Genomic DNA, 23,689 nt, shown 5'->3' on the forward strand with positions numbered 1-23,689 from the left:
GATGCTGCCTGACCTGCTGCGCTTTTCCAGCAACACATTTTAAGCTCTGATCTCCAGCATCTGCAGTCCTCACTTTCTCCTAAGTACATGAATAGGAAAGGTTTGGAGGGAAATCGTCCAGGAGCAAGCAGGTGAGACTAGTTTAGTTTGAGATTATGTTCGGCATCGACTGGTTGGACTGAAGGGTCTGTTTCTGTGCTGTATGACTCTATGACTATGACTGATAGTAGTTTCACTATTACTGAGAATAGCTTAATATACTACATGTATTAATTGAATTTACATTTCACCAGCTCCTGTGTTGGGATTTAACTCAAAGGAATAGTCTGTGACTCTCATAACTACACTAGCTACTGTCTTCTCCTAGCGTGAGTTAGATTTACAAATAACTTTGATTCATACATTAAAATTCAGAGTGCTGAGCTGCATAAAAAGCACAAAGGAGCAGACAGACTGACCTGAATAGTGGTGCATTACCTGGCTGTTTTCTTATACAATTGTATACAGAGGATGAGGTGACGTGTGGGAAGTGCATTACTGCTAAAGATGAATGCGAGTCTCACAAAAGCCAATGTTTACATGTTCAAATGAAGGGAATAGAGTTCATGGAGAAATAACAACACAGAAAGAGAATGGGCCTAATTTTCATCTCAGGATTGAGAAACAGAAGTTGGCATTATTTCTAGCTCCTAAACTTAAATTAGGGGTGGGTACAGTTTCATACCCCTTTACTATTCAATACAGCGATTATAAAATGACCAGAGACCCAAAACAGAGCTCCCACAGTTCAAAGATGTGCAGGTCAGGTGAATTGGCTATGCTAATATGCCCATAGTGTTAGGCGCATTAGTGAAAGGGAAATGGGTCTGGGTGGGTTACACTTCGGAGGGTGGTGTGGATTTGTTGGGCTAAATGGCCTGTTTCCACACTGTTGGGAATCTAATCTAATCTAATCAGTATTTCAGTTCAATTATATTGTGTTCTCTCAATCTTGGATGCCGAAATGTTGGATTGTTACTCAAAATTAAAAGAATTGCCATAGCTGCACTAGTCATTGACAAACAGAAAAGAAGCAATGCTGATCTAATTAATGTAGTTTTTCTTCCGCTGTTTTCGTCACTGTCTGGGTAAACCTCCAGTGATTAACATTTCAGCTTTTAAACAGGTCTCTCTGACCTGGTAAGCATTTCTGTATCCCCCATTTTACTCTACTCAGTTTGTATATAGCAAAAAGCAAAAGATTACCTTTTTCTTAACTGACTTGATCACATGCAATAGTAAAAACAGTCAAGACATTTATATAACTTCTTTATTTAAATAGAAAGTACTTTACCTAAATTAGCACTTTTCCAAATGATTTTCATGCTTATCCTCTCTGTAGGTCTTGCATGCCGATGTCATAACCTTTTTAGTCTTGCTCAGTGGTAAAATTCTGACCCATGAATCAAAAAGTTGTAGGTTCAAGTTCGATGGAGGATTTGGGCAGATGGTCTAATCAGAGCAGTAATAAGGGAGCAGGTAAGTTTGGATGAAATGTTAAACTCAGCATCTGTCTACCTGTTTCAGGAGTGTTGAAAATACTTTCAGGAAAGTATGTGAACAAAGGCAGACATTTCTTCTCCTGTACTGGTCAAGATTTGTACTTGTAACAGCACAAATCAAAAGCAAACTAGCCACTCATTCAGCATATTTTCAATTTCAAACCTTGTTATGCATTAACTGTTCATTGCACTTAGTTAAAATCAATGAAGAGAATTCTCAGAAAGTAATTCAATGCTTATAAACCAGTATGAGACATCTTGAGGATGTGAAAGAACTGTACAAATTCAAGTTCTTTCATTCATTAAATTGTTTAAGACAAAGGAATGACACAGGATGGTTTATTTTTCTGTTGCTCCTGAATGTACTCCTTGAAAACAAGGTGAAAGTGAGGATGCAGATGCTGGAGACCAGAGTCTAGATTAGAGTGGTGCTGGAAAAGCACAGCAGGTCAGGCAGCATCCAAGGAGCAGGAAAATCGACATTTCGGGCAAAAGCCCTTCATCAGGAATCTCCTTGAAAACAAGGAAGAGAATTTATGAGGTGAGTTGAAGTGCAGCCACAAAGACTCCCCAAGGTATTTTGCCCATATGTGTCACTATCCAACACTGGTATTTATAGTCACTGGACACCTCTAATGTACTTGGACATGTCAGAGGAAATCTGCCTTTGCCATTTCCACTTTAGAAGGAAGGCTGCCAAAGAAGCTGTGCCATCTGCTATACAGTGACCTGTTCCTAGCTTCCTTGATTCAGGATTGACCATTTCCATGGAGGTGATAAGACCATAAGAAATAGGAGTGGAAGTAAGGCCATTCAACCCATCAAGTCCACTCCACCATTCAATCTTGGCTGATAGGCATTTCAACGAGGTAAAAACAATGACATTTCAACACCACTTACCCATACTCTCCCCATATCCCTTCATTCCTTGTGAGATTAAGAATTGATCAATCTCTGCCTTGAAGACATTTAACGTCCCGACCTCCACTGTGCTCCGTGGCAGTGAATTCCACAGGCCCACCACTCTCTGGCTGAAGAAATGTCTCATTTCCGTTCTAAATTGACCCCCTCTAATTCGAAGGCTTTGACCATTAGTCCGAGTATCCTCGCTTGACAGAAACAATTTCCCAGCGTCTACCCTTTCTAAGCCATGCATTGTCTTGTACGTTTCTATTAGATCTCCCCTCAACCTTCTGAACTCTAACGAATACAATCCCAGCTTCCTCAGCTATTCCTGTGATCATTAACTGCTTCATAAATATCCATACTACAGGATTCTTTCAGGAAACTGAGCAAATAATAATAATAATTATTATAATAATACAACACAATACAGCACAGAAACAGACCCTTTGGCTCACCAAGCCAGCACTGATTCCTAATCCTTATTTCGGCTCACTTTGTATTGCCCATGCACGGTTTCTATCCCTCTGTTCACCTCATGCTCATGTGTCTATCAAGGTACACCTTAAACATTGCTAATATGCCTTCCACCACCTCCACTCTGTGTGTTCCAGGCACGCACCACCCTCTGGGTGAAAGATTTTCCCTGCACTTCTCCCTTAAATGTTTCATCTCTCCACAATAAAATAATAAATTAAATAATAATAAATATAATAAATAAATCAACTAATAATAAATAATACTTTCCAGGTATGTAAGGGACAACACTTTATCAATCTTCCTGTGGAATGGAGGCAGGAAGGAGGAGGTTTCTGCTCCATGGACTACAACAAAATCCAAATATTGTCAATGCATTGTTAATTTTGGTTGTATTATGATAACACTATGGTTTTAAGAAGTAAATTTTGTCCTTTTTTATGAAGAAAGGTTGAGACAGAGGTGGTGAACAGTCTGCTCCAAAGCCAATAAAATAAACAGCTTGTGAGGCCTTGGGGTTTTTTTTTAAAGTTGGAACAATAGAAGCAGCCTAGATGGGTGGGATCAAGCTCCTAGAAAACCAGGATTTTTTTGCTTTAGTTTTAGCCTTCAGTAGCAGTTGCTATGGTCTTGAAGTTGGATGTAGAAAGTTTTGTTCCTCTGTCTGGTAGAGCTAAAAACTGAGGTTGTCTTCCTTCTGTTAGAATTGCAATGAGACAATCTATTTTACTGAATTTGTCTTTGACAAGGGTGTGTTTACGGGATGTTACTCTATTGAAACAGTTAATTAGTAGTAGTTAGTATATGTTATTTTGTTAAGCATTGCAATAGGGTTACAGTTAAACCAATTAGGCCAACGTTCTTTTCCACAGTAAACACTGTTTCAAAATACTCGTTTAGTATCTCCCCATCTCCTGCAGCTCCACACAAAGGCCGCCTTGCTGATCTTTGAGGGGCCCTATTCTCTCCCTAGTTACTCTTTTGTCCTTAGTGTATTTTTAAAAATTTTGTTTGTATTTTAATTACAATGATGAATAAAATGTGTTTTGTTCCAAGCCTGATAGGTTTGACCAGTTGAATTGCCTTGAACAACACACCTCACACTTATCTTAAAATTAGTAGTAGTTAGGGTCTAGACTATCTTCTTAATATATTTGGAGGTGGTTTGGTCTGGTCTGCAAGAGTATACATTTGAATGTAACTGTACTGTGTTCATATGTTCATGCTGTTTGCATATATTTTTGCTTGCTTAATGATGAACTGGTATGAGGTATCTGCCTACTATTCGGTACTTTGATGTGTACTAACAATATCAAAATAAATAAAAATACATAAAATGACAAATGGACTGTTCTAATATCACGCCTTTAGAATATATTGATCACATCATTCATATTAAAAATACACAATGGGAAACACAGATGTTTAAAGTTTATAATGCCACCATTAAGAAAATCTGAACAGCTAACTAGGTTGATATCTCAGCAACGCTATGATCAAAATCATTCATATTTAACAATGTTTGCCGATACAATAGTAATTTGCCAAAGGTCAACTTAATTAATAATTAATGATTCAGAGATTAGTAAATGGAGATACACAAAGGATCATAAAGCATGATTATGGGATTGTGCCAATCACCTTCTGATGCCAATAGTAGAGGGACTGTTTAGAAACAAACATGTCTATTACAGATTCCTTGTTATAGGACATAGGTTACTAATAATTTTGCAATTAACATAATGTAAATCAATCTAACAAGCAATATTCTAAAGGAGGTCTCCACAATTGACGCTGTAAACTATATGATTTTAATGTCACTGATTGCCACTGTGTGGCTGAGTTTTCAACTCCTTTTGCCACTGCAGGTTAAATCTGATGGAATGTCATGTAAAATCTTGAATTGAGCTTTCTCCATAGCTCAGTTTCATTACTCTGACCCCCCTTGCACAATATCAATTATCCTTTTTGCTCTTGTGTTTTCACAGCAAAGCCAAGACATTGTTTCTTTCTCGTCTGGCCTTCACACTTAAAAGCCTCCAATGCATTCAACCTGCAACATCCACATTCTTATCTTCCTGAAGTACAATGCTTTCACATCTCTAATCTTGCCCCAGGCTCCATTGGCCTCCAGTGCTTCTACAAATCAACTCCAAAACCTTTGTCTTCATCTTGAGATGCCTCCAACCAATACAATGATATCCTACTTCACTCTAACCTCTGAAACTGGTGTACTCAACATTTTTTGATTGCTGGTTGCTCTTTCAGATAGCAAGCCCTTTATCTCTGAATTCCCTTAGAAACTTCTACTCACTTTTTGCCTTCAAAAGCCTGTCAAGAAATTTCTTCACCTCTGCTTTTAGTCTATCTTTCTAATTCCATTTTATCTGTTCTCTCACTTTCATTTGAAGTACAGATTCATACTCTATTAAACACTCTATTATGTGCTTCCAGGGAGTATTAAATAATTACAAGCTTTTGTTGCACATACACCTTTTCAATGATAGATATTCTTCCATTGTGTAGATACAATATCAAGCAGTCTACATAATTGTAAAATATATCATTTTAGCCATAACAATACCAAAATTGTTTAAAGATTTCTTTTATTTGACTGTATTTATATCTTTAATGCATTTTGCATCAAATGGAAACTCATATCTTCACACAGAACATAGACATTTTTCATAAAGGCTTTTACGAACAGCCAATTAAGTATTTTAAAATGTAGTCACTGTTGTAAAATAGGAAGCACAAAAGCTAATTCGTGCCCAGTAACATCCCACAAACTGCAACATAAGATAGATGAGATAATTTGACAAGAGAGAAATATCAGTCTGAACACTGGAAAGCACTAGGCTAGAGTTAGCAGATCTTGTACAGCCCTCTGTTCAGCATTTCATCCAAAAGATTGCACCTCCAACAATGCAGCACTCACTCAATGTTGCACTGGACTGTTAGCCTGGATTTTATGCTCAAGACTCTGGCACTTAAAACCGCAACCTTCTGACTCAGAGGCGACAGTTTCACCAACTGAAGCACAGATGATACTGTACTAATGGAGAATATTTAAACCCAGGTTCTCCTTTGCCTTATTTTATTACTTGCACTTTGTCCCCATTTAGCTATTCTTTCCCATCATTTTAGATCTTCCAGACACTGGAGATTATTCATTGCTGAAAAAGCTGTGTGCCATGCCTCTGCTACATGTTACAAGTAGATGTGGCAGTATTGTTCAAAGTCATCTACTACTCAAGCATGGATTGGCTATTCACATGACACAGTCCTGTCGACATCAAAACTTGTTACATGGAATTCCAATATCAGAGTTGCCATCTTGTAGCTCAGGACACTGATATAAAAGTCCCAATGCTGACAAATTACTGCCAGCTTAAAACCAAATAAGTATAAATGAAATATAATTTATTCCTTACTTTGTGAAAATCCTATCAATGAAGCCAATCAAATTATAATCTGTTACATTTATATACTATTTCCTAAGACAGCGCAGAACCCATTGTCAAAGAGCTGTAAAAATTCTCATTTCCCATGTTAGTCCTAATCTTGAAAACCAGAAGCAGTGAAAAGTTCAAACTGGTCAACAGCCCCAGCAAATTAATGCAGATGACTAATATATAAGCATTGATTTTGTACAGAAATTATTATAGAATTCAGTGAGAAAGTTGTTCTAAATCATGAGTTCCTTTACTTCATCCTGCTTTTGAAGTAGATAAAGAAATTCAAGAGGTATTGTTGTAGAAAAGAGATGGGAACTTAAGAACCAGAATCCTTGAGAGTTATGATGAACAAATTTGGAAAAGGGTGTTGGCTGCAGCCAGTAAAAGCAAGTTTTATGAACCTAGGTCAGAAATCTCATTCAAATTCTTCAAATAATAATACTTTTCATACAAAATTCCGTCTTTGCTATTATTCTTTGCGGCTTGTTTTGGCTCATATTGGTTGAGCGTCCACTTCTACATGACAAATTTTTAAGTCATCCTAGCACAAGAACTTTGAGCTTTGGGTGTGGCTGTAGTTCCATGTCATAATATCATCTACGTCATGAAGTGAAGTTGGCTGCATGTAACACTTCATTGTGCTATGCAGTGGAGAGTTCTAATCTGGCTTCTAATTCCTAACGTGTGTTTCCAGTCTAAAATGGATTGCTTAAGGGATTGTAGACAAAACATTGGAGAATCATTCAACACAATTGCACCAATTGGGGTCATCTACTCATTACAGTGCAACAATATTATGATAATTCTGTCAGAATCAAAGTGATATGTACTTCATCAGTCCCCTCTGAGAGATAGCCCATGCATACATAGGATCAAAATTTACTGGGCAGGATTTACTGATAAAGCAGTGTTATCAATACAGAATTGATATCTGTATTCCAAATCTTTTATATTAGAATTTTTTTCCAACATCTTTTACACAGGCTCCAGATTCAATTCACTCAGTTCTGGCCCCACCCACAAAACCAGCCCTGTCCACAAGTTAAAATTGCAAACTTCCACCAAATCAGGACGACTTTTCAAATTATGCTTATTTTTCAAAGGATACTTATAGGGATGTTTTAAAACTTTACATACCAAAAAATATTTACTAAGAAAAAGCTGTGTCAATTAAATTAGTAAATGGATCAGTATGGGTTAATGGAGTCAATTTTTGAGTGTATAAATCATATTACTCACAGGGAGAGCACTGGTCACATTCATTTCTGGGAATAAACACATTTTCAACTGTATTAAGAAAACTGCACCAATTAGCACTCTTCGATGCATCAAGGAACACTTATTAATAGCAAGGAAGTAGAAAGAAACAATTATTCTCTATTATGTTGCCAAATAAAATGGGCTCATGGAAGATTTTTGTGTTTATGATTTTACAAATTAATTTTAACAGAAACTTAAACTCCATGATTTTGGAAGAGGAACCTTTTTAGCCCATACTTCCCCTTCAATGATGTTCATTTTGGGTTCCACCAAGGCTACTCGGCTCTTCATTTTATTTCAGTTTTGCTTCATGCGGTGAGGTGAAAGTGACCGTCCTTGACATGAAGGCAACATTTGACCAAATATGGCATCAAAGAGCCAACAAAAGCAATGGAAATCAGAGCAAAAACCTTACCACTGATTGCAGTCATACCTAGCACAAAGGATTTTGCTTGTTGGAGGCCAATCACTCAGGACATCACTGCAGGAGTTCATCGGGGCAGAGTATAGGTCTGACGACAGCATCAAGGACCTTCTTCCAACATTATGTCAGAAATGGGTAAGATCACTGATTATCGTACAACATTCAGCACCATTTACAACTCCTCAGATACTGAAGAAGCTCTATGCCAATATGCAGCAAGACTTGGACAACATTCAGGTTTGGGTTGATCAGTGAATAGTAATATTTTGAGTGACACATTGTCAGGCAATAACATCTCCAACAGGAGAGAATCTAACAATCTCCCCTTGACACTCAGCGGCATTAATATTGCAGAATCTCCCACTATCAATATCCTATAGGTTACCCAGCAAAGAGTAACTCACTTCCTGTTGCCCCTGGATTTTCATTGCATTTTATGGGGTATTCAGCCAATCCATGCACAGAATGTCCTTTAAATTGGCTCTGTGTAATACCTCCAATGTGTCATTGCTTTCCACTATTCAGTTAATGGATGTCTGAAGCAACTGAACATTGTGGAAATGCAAAATATTCTGAACTGCAACTTCGCTGAAGGTAATGCCTATTAAACTTTCTGAAGAGCCATCTGTTCCCCAACTCTCTGGAAGATCTTGATCCTAGCTGAGGAGGCATGACTTCTTGAAGGTGAGCACAACTATGTGAGAGCAACATAGTTGTATGACTCGCCATTCTTGATGTGTACATGTGCAGATTGTCAAGAGTTGTCACAGTCACTATCAAAGATTTACATGTGCCTCTTTACCTGCAGGAGTTACTAAATATTCATTGGAACTGTTATTTTTTTGTTGTGCACTGAAGATAATTGTAATGCCTTAACTGTGGTGCTAATGGAGGCCAGTGTGATTAGGAAGCTAACATTGTACCATACGAACAGTGCTTACTGCTAGTTCTTTTTCCCATGAGAATCTCTTCATTTCACAAGATGTGCACATTTCACAGCACAAATGTGCACATCTTCATTTCATAAGATACATTAAGATAAGGAAGGCTGTTTGTTCTATTTTAATTCATTCAGCTTTCACCATAACTGCATTGAATTCTTTATTTTTAAAATGACATCAGGTTTAATCACTGTTGTGAAAAGGAAGACTTTTTGATCTTGGTTCCAAATTTCCTTTTATGAATTCGAAGCTATGTCCCTTGCTAAATGATCACCTCCTCTCATCATCTGGTACCACTGAATATTGTTCAACTCTTTAAATGTGCTCATCTTTATATCTTTTTCTGCCCTTTCATAAGTTACCTTAATTGTTGTTAGTAATCTGTGCATGGGAAGAGAACAGCTATATTTATTTGCTTGATAGTAGACAATACTGGGAAAAATATTATGGAATTCAACGAGGTAAAGATGTCAGGTTCTGATGTTGAAGGGGCGGCACGTTGGCACAGTGGTTAGCACTGCTGCCTCACAGCGCCAGAGACCTGGGTTCAATTCCCGATTCAGGCGACTGACTGTGTGGAGTTTGCACATTCTCCCCGTGTCCGCGTGGGTTTCCTCTGGGTGCTCCGGTTTCCTCCCACAGTCCAAAGATGTGCAGGTCAGGTGAATTGGCCATGCTAAATTGCCTATAGTGTTAGGTAAAAGGGGTAAATGTAGGGGAATGGGTGGGTTGCGCTTCGGCGGGTCGGTGTGGACTTGTTGGGCCGAAGGGCCTGTTTCCACACTGTAAGTAATCTAATCTAATCTAAAAATCTAAACAGAAACACCAAAGACTGAACACTTTTTAAAGCATTAATGTAAAAGTTATACCAGAAGATCAGAGGTCTTGTCCATCTAATTAATACTTGTGTTCAAAGAATAGAAAAAGAAACAGACAAGTTTGCTCACCACCAAGCCTGCACCGATTCCTAATCCTTATTTAGATCCACTACTTATTTCCCATGCATGGTTTCTATCCCTCTGTTTGCCTTCCGTTCATGTATCTATCAAGATACATCTTAAACATTGCTAACATGCCTGCTTGCACCACCTCCGCTGGCCGTGTGTTCCAGGCACCCACCACCCAAATACATGGATCAATTTAGGAGAACCTAATTTGTTTTGTGGAAGCAAATTTACAGGTGCCCATTCTGTTGAGGAAATCTCAGTCCAATGATAAAGAAAATGCAGATGTTTGCTGCACAGATTTTAAAAGGCATTTGATAAAATGCCACATCGAAAGTACATTGACATAATTGGAGACACTGTAATGACAACATTGAAAGGAGTATGGTAGTATGATTGGGAAGCTGGTTACAGGGCACCCAAAATAGATATCTATGGTTGATTAATATTTTTAATGAACTGGTTTAATGCAGTGGCATCCTCAAAGTGCATGTTAGGACAACCTTTTGTACATACTTAATGAGCTAGAATTTTTTCAGTTCCAACATAATTTATGATGGTTTCCACGCTGAAATTTTCTGATTGCCTAAATAGCACATGCAAGAATGAAAAATTAGCAGGAGACAAACAGTAACCACAGTGCATAAGCGAATAAACAAATTTTAGATAAATATCAACCAGGGTCAATTTGATTGGCAGAACAGAGAGGCTGAATGGGTTGGGCATAAAGATCCAATTGGTGAAAAAGTCAAGGAAATGATGGAACATATTTACCATCTTGTGTTAAGCCTTTTTTGATGTAATGAAACATAAACCATTCTTTAACAGCTTCAAATATTACATAAATTAAGTGTGATGGAGTGGAGTTTCTGCTTTGGGTTCAATTGACAAATTGTGTCAGTTTTGAAGTGCTTTTTATTCTTGTGCTTTTGCTCAAGTGCATATGCTTACCTTCAAATACGAAATCCACCCTTGATGAACTCAATTGGACAGCATTTTAAAATATCCACGTTTTATTGGAAAAAAGTAGTTGATTTTGAAAATAACTCTGTACATTTGAGTGGTAACTGGATGGAACTTGATGTTAGAGAGCCGAATTGTGTTTATCACAATACATAAGCATTTCAAATTCAGCACTTGCGAGAAACCCAATTTTAAACTGCTGAAAATGTCTCTTAAGAAGTATACACAGCCATTTTAAGTTATATTGCAGGTCTGTAGCTAGTTTTTTTTTAGTAAATCAAAATCTTTTATAACAAACTTACTCGCATTTTTACAGCCAGAAAATCCTGCAGAACCTTCTCAAAAGCCATGCAAACAAGTATAATTAACAAAAACATGCAATGGTGTCTAATTCACTCTGGGGAAGTGACCAATTTTATGCACAGTGCCTGCTTCTCACATGATACTTAACTCGGGCAAAAAGTTGACTGCACAAAATGTAATCTTCAGTCAAAGTTCTGTAATCTTTTGTGCCATTGATACTGATTCTGGGTGAATTTTGTCCCCAGTTAAACTTTTCAAATGAGTGAAACTACAAGCCAGCATGTTTCACAAAAGAAACAATTGTGGTAGCTTTCCTCTTCTAGGAGGAAGGACTTTTAAAAAATATTACAAAAAATTGAACCGTGTCATGCTATACTTTTGGATGCAATTCTTTGTCCATGTAGAACAGGTGCAAATGGATTAAACATCACTCTCTGGTCTCTTGCATGAGGTGAGGGAAGCTAAGCTGAAGCAATAAGTGGGTTTTAGGTGAATCAGAAACTGGTACAGAATAAATGATGGTGTGTAGCAATGTTTCAGTTTGAGTTAGTTGGTTAAGTGATACTTTCCTTAATGCAGTTATGGAAACATTTTCCAGGAAATTTCATATCAATGGAGCTAGGTGACAGGCTTGAGAGGTGATGTGACCTACTTTTGTTCCGAGGTCCCTAAGACTTCCAGACAATGACATAGTTGCAGAGGAGATTTGTTCAGCTGATTTATGAATAATTAGAGGCTTTAGATATTAAGAGGGTGAGGGAAGTGAGGAGCTGTTTTCACTCCTACCATCAAGATACCGGATAGCAGTCCCAGAGGTCCTTGAGGATCTGGCGTGGGTCTGTGGTAGTTGAGCACCATTGGTTCGTGCCAATAAAAAGAGCATGCTGGAGAAACTTGACATGGTTGGCAGCATCAGTGGAGACAGAAATAGAATTAGTTTTCAAAGTCCGACATAGCTCTTCTTCAGAACTTCCCCTCAGTGGTGGTAGACTCGTGAATGCACATGCTGTGGGCTTGCTGCTGTATCACATGGGGATAGAATCACAATGTTAGGAATCCACATTGCCTGATGAGTGTGCAGGAGTGGCACCATATTTAAAGGGCAGCTAACTCCCATGTTCAATTTGTAAGTATCTTGCAGGCTTTTTACATAAAGTTCTGCTGTTTACATTTTCAGGATCTCTATTTCTGCTGCTACAGCCCAAAAAGATATTTCTAAGGCCAGGGAAGACACCTCTCATAAAAGAACATTCAGTGGCATCAAGAGGTCCAACATAGGTTCTGAGATATCACAGTCCAGCCAGAGCTTCCCCTCCAGTGCTTGAGGATATTACAGGAATGGGCTATGTTACCACTCTCTTCTCCTCACAAATGTCTACCCCTTAGGGACTCAGATCTGTGATGTAACTTCAAGGAGTCGTACACTGCCCCTTTAAATTCTGGACCCAGTCCTTAGTGGGTGGCACGGTGGCACAGAGGTTAGCACTGCTGCCTCACAGCGCCAGAGACCCGGGTTCAATACCCGCCTCAGGCGACTGACTGTGTGGAGTTTGCACGTTCTCCCCGTGTCTGCGTGGGTTTCCTCCGGGTGCTCCGGTTTCCTCCCACAGTCCAAAGACCTGCAGGTCAGGTGAATTGGCCATGCTAAATTGTCCGTAGTGTTAGGTAAGGGGTAAATGTAGGGGTATGGGTGGGTTGTGCTTCGGCGGGGCGGTGTGGACTTGTTGGGCCGAAGGGCCTGTTTCCACACTGTAAGTAATCTAATCTAATCTAATCCTTCTGGGTTCTGAATTTCCTTTTAGGCAGCTCCATTTCTCAGTGTGTCATTACAGCAAGGTTTTACACACAGAAAAAGTCTCCAAGATCAATCATATATCCTGTGACTTAGAGAACCCAGTCTCTTGGAAATCCAAAAGACCCACACAATGAGACAAGGAAGCCATGAGTCACCAGCTTTCACTGGGAAAGTTGCTGAAGGCATGTTCAATGAGCGGGAGCTAAGCAAATCACGGATGTGGAATTAAATCACGTTGAATTGCTTTTAAGTCAAATATAAGTGCCAATTAAGCATATTGAGCAAAAATTCAGTTTTATTCCCTTCCCAAAGGTGACTTCATCACTTACAGTTTTTCCACCACTGGGAATCCATGTAATTTTCCATGTTTGCCTGCCTTCATGGGTATTCCAACAGGCTCCATAAAATCCAACCCAGGATCTGCTCTATGTAAGATGGAGACAGGTAGGAGCATGCAAAAATGAATGATACCAGGAAAAATTATTTGCACTGGTTTGGGAGTCAGGGACCAGAAAACTATACACTTAAGATCACACCAAATGAGTAAATGGCGAAGTTACATATTTAAGTTTGAAAGAGTAGTTCTGATTACTATAAATATTAGTGAAATAGAACCAGTTATAGCTTTTGGAAATGTTGATAAATATTTGAAAATAAAATTAGGAAAATGCAAGTAAATTGGTCTAAATGGGCCAAAGGGTATTCCTTTGAAATATTGAAATCCGTATTAGACAATACTATCGAAATCACAATGGGCTGATGATATGTCTGTTTATTTTTTGTATCTTGTATTCCTTTATTTAATACTCTCTATACACCATACATACACACAATACGCTTGAATATTAGCATATGTCCACTCCTTGAAATTTCACTGAAGTTTTCAGAACACATGCAAATTGTGAGGTAGAGCTAGTGCTTAGATTAGTGAGCTAGAATGTGGTCGGCAGAAACAAAAGTTTGAAACTCATCTCATGCCCAGCTCTTGGAAATCTTTCATTTGGAGAGCACTATGAATCATTACAAATCATTACAATTTCATCCTTGTATTGGCCTATAAAAAAAATTCCTACATTTCTTTCAAGACAAACATGACTGACAAAAGAAGTTGAGCTGTTTACAATGATAAAAAGCTGAGTGTTCCAAAGTGTTTATTATATAATAGTACAAAGTCAATTAAAATGGATATTAATAACATGGTGTCATTTTTTGATCAGACCTTATTGAATGGCAGAACAGACTCAAGGGGCTGAATGGCCCATTCCTGTTACCGTGTAATTTAATGGATCAATGCTGCAAAATGAGCAAGAAATATAATCAGCTAAAGTCATAGACATATTATTTATTGACCTGTAGAGTGAATATAATGTTAGGCTTTATGCAGTGAGATGTTGCTGCCAGATCTAAAGATACGTGTCAGCCATACAGTTATTTATAAGAATGCACAAGTTATTGTGGGTTGGATAATCATATATATCTAAATTCATAACAAGTTTTGAACAGTCTGAAATGCTGTAACTAAATATAAATAAATAAAGACAGTATCATTTTTGATGTATTTAAATAATAAAGAATGATCCTTTGCATTACTAATTAAAGCCATAGTCATGACCTAGTGTATCTAGTGATTTGGACGTTTTTGTTTTACTAGCTTTGTAAAAAGATAATATTCAACAACTGTGATCTATGCTGGGATTAGAATTTCAGGGGTCAAAGAGGGATTTTGATTTTCAGAGTCTGGGCAGAATTGCTTTAAAATCTCACGAGTTCACTTTAAAAATGAATGAGAAAATAGGTTATCCAGGAGTCATTGTAAAAAAAAATCAATAGACAGCATATATCCACTTGGGTTATCAAAATCCTTGAATTTGAAGAAAAAAACACTTAAGGTATAGTACAGTGCAGGCTTTGAAATGTGATCACTCAGTATAAAGTAGGAAAAAAGGTGACACAAACACTTCATTTTTTTGGAATGTAACACTGTAATTGATATATTAAATAAAGTACACATTCCATACATCTAATGTGGAACACCAAAGAGAAAGCAAACATAAAGACAGATTCCATAGCTCTTTGTACAAAATCGATTGAATAAATAAATGCCCAGAAAATGTTCAACTGCAAACGGTCATTACAATAATGCCAAAATTCACACATAATTAAGCCTGCTTTTTTTTTAATACGTGTGGAAATGTAAGTGTATAAATATGTATGGATTTTTTGATATATCTCATTATTAGAAAATATAACCTAAAGTTAGCAGTAATTTATAAATCATGACACACTTCCAGATTGCCAATTAACTACCAGTTCTTTCTTAAAGTGAGGTTTCTTTGTCGATGCAGAGCTCACAGTCAAAGTCATGTAAAGGGGTTAAAATCTGCATTCATTAAACATTGAAGCATGTGTGTACCCACTGATTTTGTTGCCCCGAGAATAAGATATAACCTATTTTTGACAAGTTTTCATCTTCTCCGCAGAAGACAGTGAAACCCTCAACCACTACATGAAACCAAATAAGTCACAAGGAGGTTGGTAATGAATAATCCATTTTATATTCCAATGGCACCCGCAGCTCTGAGTGGTGGATCTCTGCCAGATGATAGCACGACTGCAAAGAAACCACATGACGCAGCTGATGTTTAAAGAAAACAGACATAAACCCAGAACAGATCATTAGCCACAAAACTGTTGTTTAATGCAATTTCTTAATGAACAAAATAGTTGATCCTAATAATGAAACAAAATAAAATGTTTAAACAGCAGCCAGGTTGTTGCTGATGCACAATTATTTTCTTGTCAAGTTTTTATGATTTAATGAGGTCCACTGGGACTGACATCTGTCAGTCAACCGTGACTTTTTGACACTATTACAACTTCAAATACATTTCCAGGCAGGCTGTTTTCTTCAGGTTTGAAATACTGAAATGATCTGACAGGTTTTAAAAAAATGGAGAGAAAAAAAAAGTATTGTGAAGAATGCAATTTTTTTTTCTGTGGGGTTGACAATCTGTGCTGCCATGGTAATAAAAAATATAGAGGTCATTATCTGATGAGGTTTGTCGAATTGGTGGAATTTAAGATAATGATAACCTCAATGGGTTCTACCCACATGGGATGGTCAGATCTGCACAATTTTGTTCACTATTAATTTCAGCCTTTGAAGCTCTCAGCTCTGAAGCAAAAGCAAAGAAAGCCCCCCACCAAGCCAGTTCCAAAATAAGACAATTCAGCCTGCCTTAAACAGAATTTCAAATGCTCTTCATCGTGTAGCTATGAACTGACGTCAGGCATGCTCTGGGTTTTTTGTCTTTATATGAAGCATTTAAAATTGTAGTAGCAACGCTTTGAATGTTGATTTATATTTCAATATTTTAATTGCAATTTAGCATCTTTTAATTATATTGCATTTTATTACTGCAAGAAAGACCTGAAGGTTAGTGATTTATTTCCAATTTTATTTTAAATATTTGACTGCATTTTCCATAATGTTACATGATGCATTTGTGGGAGAGGGAGTGTCACAATCATTAATTAGGTGTATACTTAAATTCTAAATCAATATGACGTCAGGAATTAAGCAATCTACTTGTTCTTTGGACTTGGGAATTGTGCATGTCAGGGCGTCATTCTATGTTTTATTTTTTAGTTAACCACAGTTACCCATCATTTATCCTCTGTAGATATAACCTGCAAGCTGTTGACAGATTGTACACACATACACAAAGGTCTGGAGCACACCAACATACAATCCCATCACAACAGGACTTGAAATGATTCTACTTTCCTTCTACTAGTACTGAACATGCAGTAACTCCTCACAATCCCAGTTTCACTAAAGTCACCTTCTCAACAACAAAAGGAAATAAGCAAACAATGCTACAAAAAAAACATTTTTGCCTGGCTTGCACTGGTGTCGATGCACAGTAGAGAAGAATCTGTCAGTGCAAGAAGATGATTCATGTGACCAATTTGTCCTAATTACACTGAACAAGCAGTTTGTCGTTATTAATCACAGAAGAATAGAGACGTATCAGTGGCCTGTGACAGCAAAATAAATGGCCAGCACAATGGTGAGAAGAATGATGGCACCCAGGATAAACATGAGGATCCGGTTCTGGATGATCCTAGACAGGGAATTTAGAAGGGGGACAGGAGGAAGGAAACAAGAAAAGAAGTAAAAACATTAGAATTTGCAACACATAAAATCTTTATTCAGCTAACTCTAGTGATCAAAGATGTCATAATATGCAGACTGAAGGTGCTCATGTAGATGTAACTACTGAATAGTATTGAAGCTTGGGGTATCAAATAGCAGCACGTTTATACCTTTACATTTCTACATGAAAATACACATATTGGATTTAATTCCTGCTGTTTGCTGAACACAGCGAGCTCCTGATTTGAAAATTACTTTCAAAGTGAACATTAAACAAACAGACGAAACACACAGCCACTAGTACATTGCACTTCTTATAAAATGAAGTACACAAAGATACCAAGTATCCAATTATTGTCGATTATATGGATGTCAAATTCTTAAATACCCAGTAGAGATAGAAAAGAAGGAAAAATTTGCACATGCTGAAATTCTCTAATAAAACCAGATGATGCTGGAAATACACAGCAGGTCTGGACCATCATTTGAAAAGATTCAAGTCAGGTTAATGTTTCAGGTGTGGAAACCTTTGGCAAAATAGTTTTGATCAAAGATCTACACACCTTGCATATTAATCTGTCTTTTCTCTTTACTCATGCTGATAAACCTGTTGTGCATTTCTTGCATTTTCTGCTTTTAGTTCTTAATATCTTATATTTACAAATGAAGCAAATAAAAAAATATGTGGAAGGCATAACTTTTCACTAAACAAGTGAAACGTGGAGCTGATTGCAAATGATACTTGTCAAATCAGTAATGCTCTCCTCCCGACACTCCAAAGGGGCTGCTCTCTGTCCTACTGACAGGTTACAAAATTATCACATTTGCTGACATGTCTTCCGCAAAACTGCTTTAGTTTTTGTCCACATTCTAAGCAGGAGATGAATGACCACCTCTGTAGCCATTCATCACTCACTGCAAGGGCTGGATCCATCTTGCTATCTGACGACTGCTGCCAGCAAGGATCAACAGAGAAACCTTCAGCAACCCCCAATGCTAGCCAGTGCCCAGACCACAGAAACAACAAAGGAAATGTGTAAATGCTCTTAGCTTTCAGCATAATGAAACCTGCCTGCAGACCTGGTGTACTGTCAATGTTTTCAAGAAAAGGATTCCTAGAACCAAACCATAAGTTGAAAAGAACGAAAACAGAGGAAGCATTGCTCCATTAAAGCTTCAGTTTCCCTGTTACTAGCTTACACATGCAGCTTTAAAGTGCATCAAACTGCACAAAAACCTCCCCTGGACATAACTATTTCCTTACGAGGCTACTGTCTTGTATACAAAACCTAAATATGAATACTTTTGCTTCTGAACAAGGGAATTCTGGAACTATCATAACATATATGTTTTGAAAAACAGTGTGCAGATATGATTCGGAAAGATAACCAAGATTATTTTGTTACCTTAGTTACAGCAGGTGAGTACTGTAAATAGATACATTTGATGAAGGATATACAGGTTATCAGTGGCATTTTCTTTCATTTGGTATTTTAGGTAATGAAAAGAATGATACCAATTCATTAAACATTAAAGTTTGCATTAAGATGACTCAAGGAACAATAATGTCTTACGAGATGTAAATATTTTCTATGAACTCAGTCTTTCTATATTTTTGATTGGTGTTTTTATTCACTGTCATCCTCCTTCTGATTTAGCATATCTACTTTTGTCTTAAGGTTGCAGAATACAAAATATGCTATAATAATTACACTAAAAGTATTCCATAAACATAATTAAGGTTAACACTCAGCAGATTATTAGACATTTTATTATAATAATAAAAGATACATTTTCATCTTTTTTTAAAAAGAGGTCTATATAAAAATCTGAGCACAGAGAAAATAAGTCTGCTTTACCTTGCATCATATTAACTGATAATATTTTAAAGTTGTGATAATTAAATACTGTATCATAGAATCCCCACAGTGTGGAAGCAGATCATTCGGTCCATCACGTCCACACTGATCCTCTGAAGAGCATCCCACTCAGACCCACACTATCTACCCTATCGCTGCATACCTATATTTCCCAAGGCCAATCCACCTAGCCTACACATCCCTAGACACAATGGGCAATTTTAGCACGGCTAATCTACCCATCCTGCACATCTTTGGACTATGGGAGAAAACTGGAGCTTCCGGAGGGAACCCATGCAGACAGTGGGAGAATGTCTGTGTGGAGTTTGTGCAATCACCCAAGGGTGGAATCAAACCTGGGTCCCTGGTGCTGAAACGCACCTCAGCTAACCACCTCAGCCACTGTGCCGCCCGACATGGTGAAAATGCTATCTGTAGACAATAAATTAAGAAAACAAAATGGAGGCTTCACATTGAGCTATTAATAGAAAGATCACATCATCAAATTTTTCATTCATTTTCCATTAAACTATTTCATTCACTTTTCTTCACTGTTCTTCAAGGACCATCTAAATGCTGGTAGCCTTGTAGTTAAACCATTTAGTATAGATTTTTAAAGAGACTTGAAGTCGTCAGAATTGTAACAATGAATAGATAAAGGAGATGACAAAGGTTTAATTAACTGTAGACTTCATATTTTGCTATTTTTCCTTATATTATATTAATATTTTCACTATTGCTTCTTTGGGATGCTCTATAGGCAACAAGCCTTTCCTCATAGATAGCTTATGCTTTGCATTCCTCTGTATCATCAGTTCAGTTCAAGGCCATGGATGGTTGATATAATAGAAATCAATTTTTTTGCCAGAATAAATCAACAAAATTTTCAGAACATTTTGCAGGCGAGCAGAAAGAAAAATGACAAGGCAAATCCATATATTCACAACTGGTTTGATTAACCTGGTATGCCAATATCAAAGGAGCACTCAGCACTTGATACAAACTTGCTAATCCACCACAGAAATAATTCACTGCAGAAGCTTTGGTAAAAGTCTGTAAAATCTACTCTCACAGGCAGGTAGAATGAAGTGTACTTTTAATAAATGTCCTCCACAAAAGGGCAAGGCGCAGTCTGTAAACTGGAGAACTCAATATGTTATTTGTTTCCGAAGAAATTGGGCATGAATTTGTGCTTCAGATGTATCTGAATTTGAGAAAGTGCATTGAACAAAGAATTGTTATTTCACAGGCAGGGGTCGGGGTAGTGGTGGGTGGGGACTGCAGCAAAGTAAAAATGGTAATAGTCTCTTGTACACCTCAAAAATGGAATTGGTCAAGATGGTCACCTGCTGGCGACAACCATACACTTCTCTTTTTTTTTCAGAAAAGGGTTCTGTCCGTGAGGAGGGAAGGAAGATGGCCAGTTGATGATGACCCATCATCATTGAAACAGGCAGCATATAAAAACTGTACTGATCCTCATCCAAACCATTTCAGGTTGCTGATTGGCATGGAACACATTGCTGGCTGACTCCACAGTCTAAAATGAGCTCAACAGTGTGCCCACCTACCATGGTATTTCAATTATATCTGTCAAAGGCAGCTTGTCCTCTTAAAAGGAAAATTGCACTCAATGCATTAAAGGTTCTGCAGATTTTCTGAGGAAGACTTGGAGAGAAACAAAAGCACAGGAAGTGGTGAAACAGTGAACAGAGAAGGCTTTTAGGTTTTCTGGTTTGTCACGAGGAGGTTAATTCATTCTGTAGATGGAAAGGCACAAAGTTTCCTCAGCATGTGTTGAATCACTTGCTCTGCAGGGTATGGGAGGAAGTTAATGTCTGGATTCTAGTCCTGAGGCCTTGACAGCAATGCTTCAAAAGACCTCATAAAGGGCCACTCTGCCAATGCTCTTGGCTGGTTCTTGCCAGACCAGAATGCTGCCACCCAGCTTGAGGTACAATTTGAAACTGGGCTTTTTCAGTGCCTTGCTATTTGAGGTAATCCACCAAAGTCTTAACCAATGAATGCCAACAGTCCTTCATGATTTACAGTGCAGACACTAGAGCAGCGTCACACAGTGACACTCAAAGTCACACAGAGGAGAAACACTAAGGGAATACACAAAAATTATTTGTTCAGTGTTTTGTTTAAATTATTCTAGTGTTGTTGCTATGGAATAACATTCATTTCAATGTTTTGACTGAGTGAACGCTATGTTGATGCACAGAAATGGATTGAAAAGTAGGGTACTTTGGAGCAACTGAAGAGTTGAGACATTGGGATGACATCTTATGGAAAGAAGAACATTTGTGCTTACTCATGGGCAGCTGAACCTGAGCAAATGGCTCCCGAATATCCCCTACCTGCCTCTTCTTCCCTAAAGGAGTCTTCTCAATGCTTGATGCTAAGGGTTGTGGTATTATGATAGTAAAGGTTGTGGAGGCACAGCTGACCATCATCAACCTGGACACATAACTGGATGAAAACTAAAGATTTGGGCACAGGAAGGAAAGAGGAACCCTGTGTTAAGGTAACAATTCAGATCAGCTATAACCTTATTGCATGGTGATACAGGCCTGAGTGACCAAATGGCTTACTGTTGCCCATATTTTTGATTTTGTTATCGTGTCCCCCCTCACCACCATAAGAGGGGTCACAACTTAAGGAGGGTTTCTCCTAGAGTCAAAACAATGCCTTTGATCTTCTTGTCATGATTTAGTGTCAGTCTTGAAATGAAAAAAAAGTTCACAACACTCCTCCAATAACACCTCAGAGCAGTTTTGTTAACTCTGCAAATGTAACAAAACCACCACACTTAAGAGTTTGGATGCTTAGCAATTTAAATAACACTGGTGACGGGCCCCTTATGCAGCTAAAATGTTTGGCTGGGAATCAGTTAACAGAGTAATGAGGTACAAAATGGCACATTGCAAATCAGATCAGTGTTAGATGCCATGACTCTTCCACTCAGTACATTTCTTGCGTTCACTTGTTCTAGTACCTGGTCATGGCTGCCCTTTGTTTGCGTTTAGGGCTTCTGTTGTGCTGCTGCCATCAACATACAGAATGTTATTCCATGGATTAGAAATGCCTTATAAATTCATCCCAAAACGTACTTTTATAATATTTGAAAGATTGAAAGATTCTACATTACTATGGTGATGGGGTGGCACAGATGAGCTGGCAACTTATGATTAATTAAAAAGGGAAATATATTTGGATCTTACTCAAACTAATGGAGTTCAGCATTATTTAACATAATTGTACTGTAACTTCAGACGAGGAGCAACTGCATTGTTAAATCTGAGTACCCAAAAGATGCTGTCCAAGTTGCATTGTTTTTACAGAGCTGACGATGGGAACAATGTTTCACTGTTTCACCACTGATGTGTAGGTATTTTCTAATCAACCTGTTCAGAAACATTATTAGATATCTCTGGAGCAAACAGGACTTGAACATGATTGTTCTGAGCCAGAGACAGGGACACCATCACTTTGGCTCCCTTCCCCCACACTGATGTGTACTTAATATCTCAAAATTGCTGCAGCTGTGTGATAGATACAAACAAAACCCGTCACAGATAGTTCAATCTCATGATCAGTAGTGGAAATACACTTTTAATCGTTTGATAATTGTTAATGGTCACCAATCACTTGGAAAGCTATTATAAAAATAAAGAATCTTATTCCTTTAGTCTGCAAATTGTTTTTGGAGAGCTTAAAAATATAAAATTAAAAAATGTTTACTTTTTCCCCTTAGCTTTCCTCTGTAATTTCTATTACTCTCACAATCCAATGTTTCTTTCTCTCTCTTCTGTATCTAATTTAACATTGAATTCACCCACTTTTAATTCAGCCCCCTTGACAGTCACTCCACTGCTTATTTCCCAGTCCTCAACTCTCATTGTTAAGGAGAAATCTTGTTGCTTTGCTGATGGAATTATCAGCAAGAATTTGAGTTATAGACTGCAGATGAGATCTACCTAAAGCAGATGCTATTGGATGTCTAAATAGAAAGCATTATGCTCATCAATGGACATTGGCATAAGGCATAAATACAACATGTGGCTGCATAAATTACAAGCATTTCTATTCTAGAAATATCCTAAATATTGTATCAGAATTTCCCTATACATGGAAACAAACTGGGTATTTCAAAACAAAAGCCATCATTCCTCCAAGTGCATATCTTAATAAAAGGTGAGAGAGTTCAAGGGTTAAGAGGGAGACCCAAGACATATCTCACAAAGATAGTCAAACAGGAATTTCATTCCCTAAATTACTGGCATAATGAAATACTTTCTTGTGGAAATAAACATTGCTCAGTTTGGCTGCACACAATTGGCTTTACTCAGCAACTTACTCAGAATGGCCCACATTTGAAATCCTTGAATCAAGAAGTCATCATTTACAATTCATAATTTTTACTTTATTTTAAAAGTTGCAATTTATTGTTGACTCACATTGCAGCACAAACCATGTCTTCATGGTTCTTATTCCTTTAGACCCCTGATACAGCTAAATCATTGTTCTTGATGTTTATCTGCAGCTTTCTAATTTAAAGCTGTCTGCAAATGCTGCAATAGAGAAAATGAGATGAGCAGACCTAAAAGAGAAACTTTTTAAGTATGTTTTGCAAAGAAGCTTTATATCTAAATTGAT

At 37.7% G+C, this 23,689-nt stretch overlaps 1 protein-coding gene across 4 annotated transcripts in view; it reads right to left on the reverse strand.

Annotated features, from left to right (window-relative positions):
• Positions 1–14,138: 14,138 nt before the first annotated feature.
• vti1a (vesicle transport through interaction with t-SNAREs 1A) overlaps positions 14,139–23,689 on the reverse strand; it is a 334,105-nt gene continuing 324,554 nt past the window's right edge. The window contains exon 9 of one of the 4 annotated variants that reach the window (XM_087998891.1): positions 14,139–17,136. Coding sequence is in view for 2 of the 4 variants with exons in the window: in XM_087998889.1 (XP_087855015.1) it covers positions 17,043–17,136 (94 nt within the window). In the remaining 2 variants the exon portion in view is untranslated. The remainder of the gene's footprint in view (positions 17,137–23,689) is intronic. The other 3 variants (XM_087998893.1, XM_087998889.1, XM_087998890.1) reach the window with 3 other exon arrangements.

The sequence above is a fragment of the Chiloscyllium plagiosum genome, unplaced genomic scaffold, assembly GCF_037043375.1.
Source record: "Chiloscyllium plagiosum isolate Xiang-an unplaced genomic scaffold, Cpla_swu_hap1 HiC_scaffold_22, whole genome shotgun sequence".
NCBI lineage: Eukaryota > Metazoa > Chordata > Chondrichthyes > Orectolobiformes > Hemiscylliidae > Chiloscyllium > Chiloscyllium plagiosum.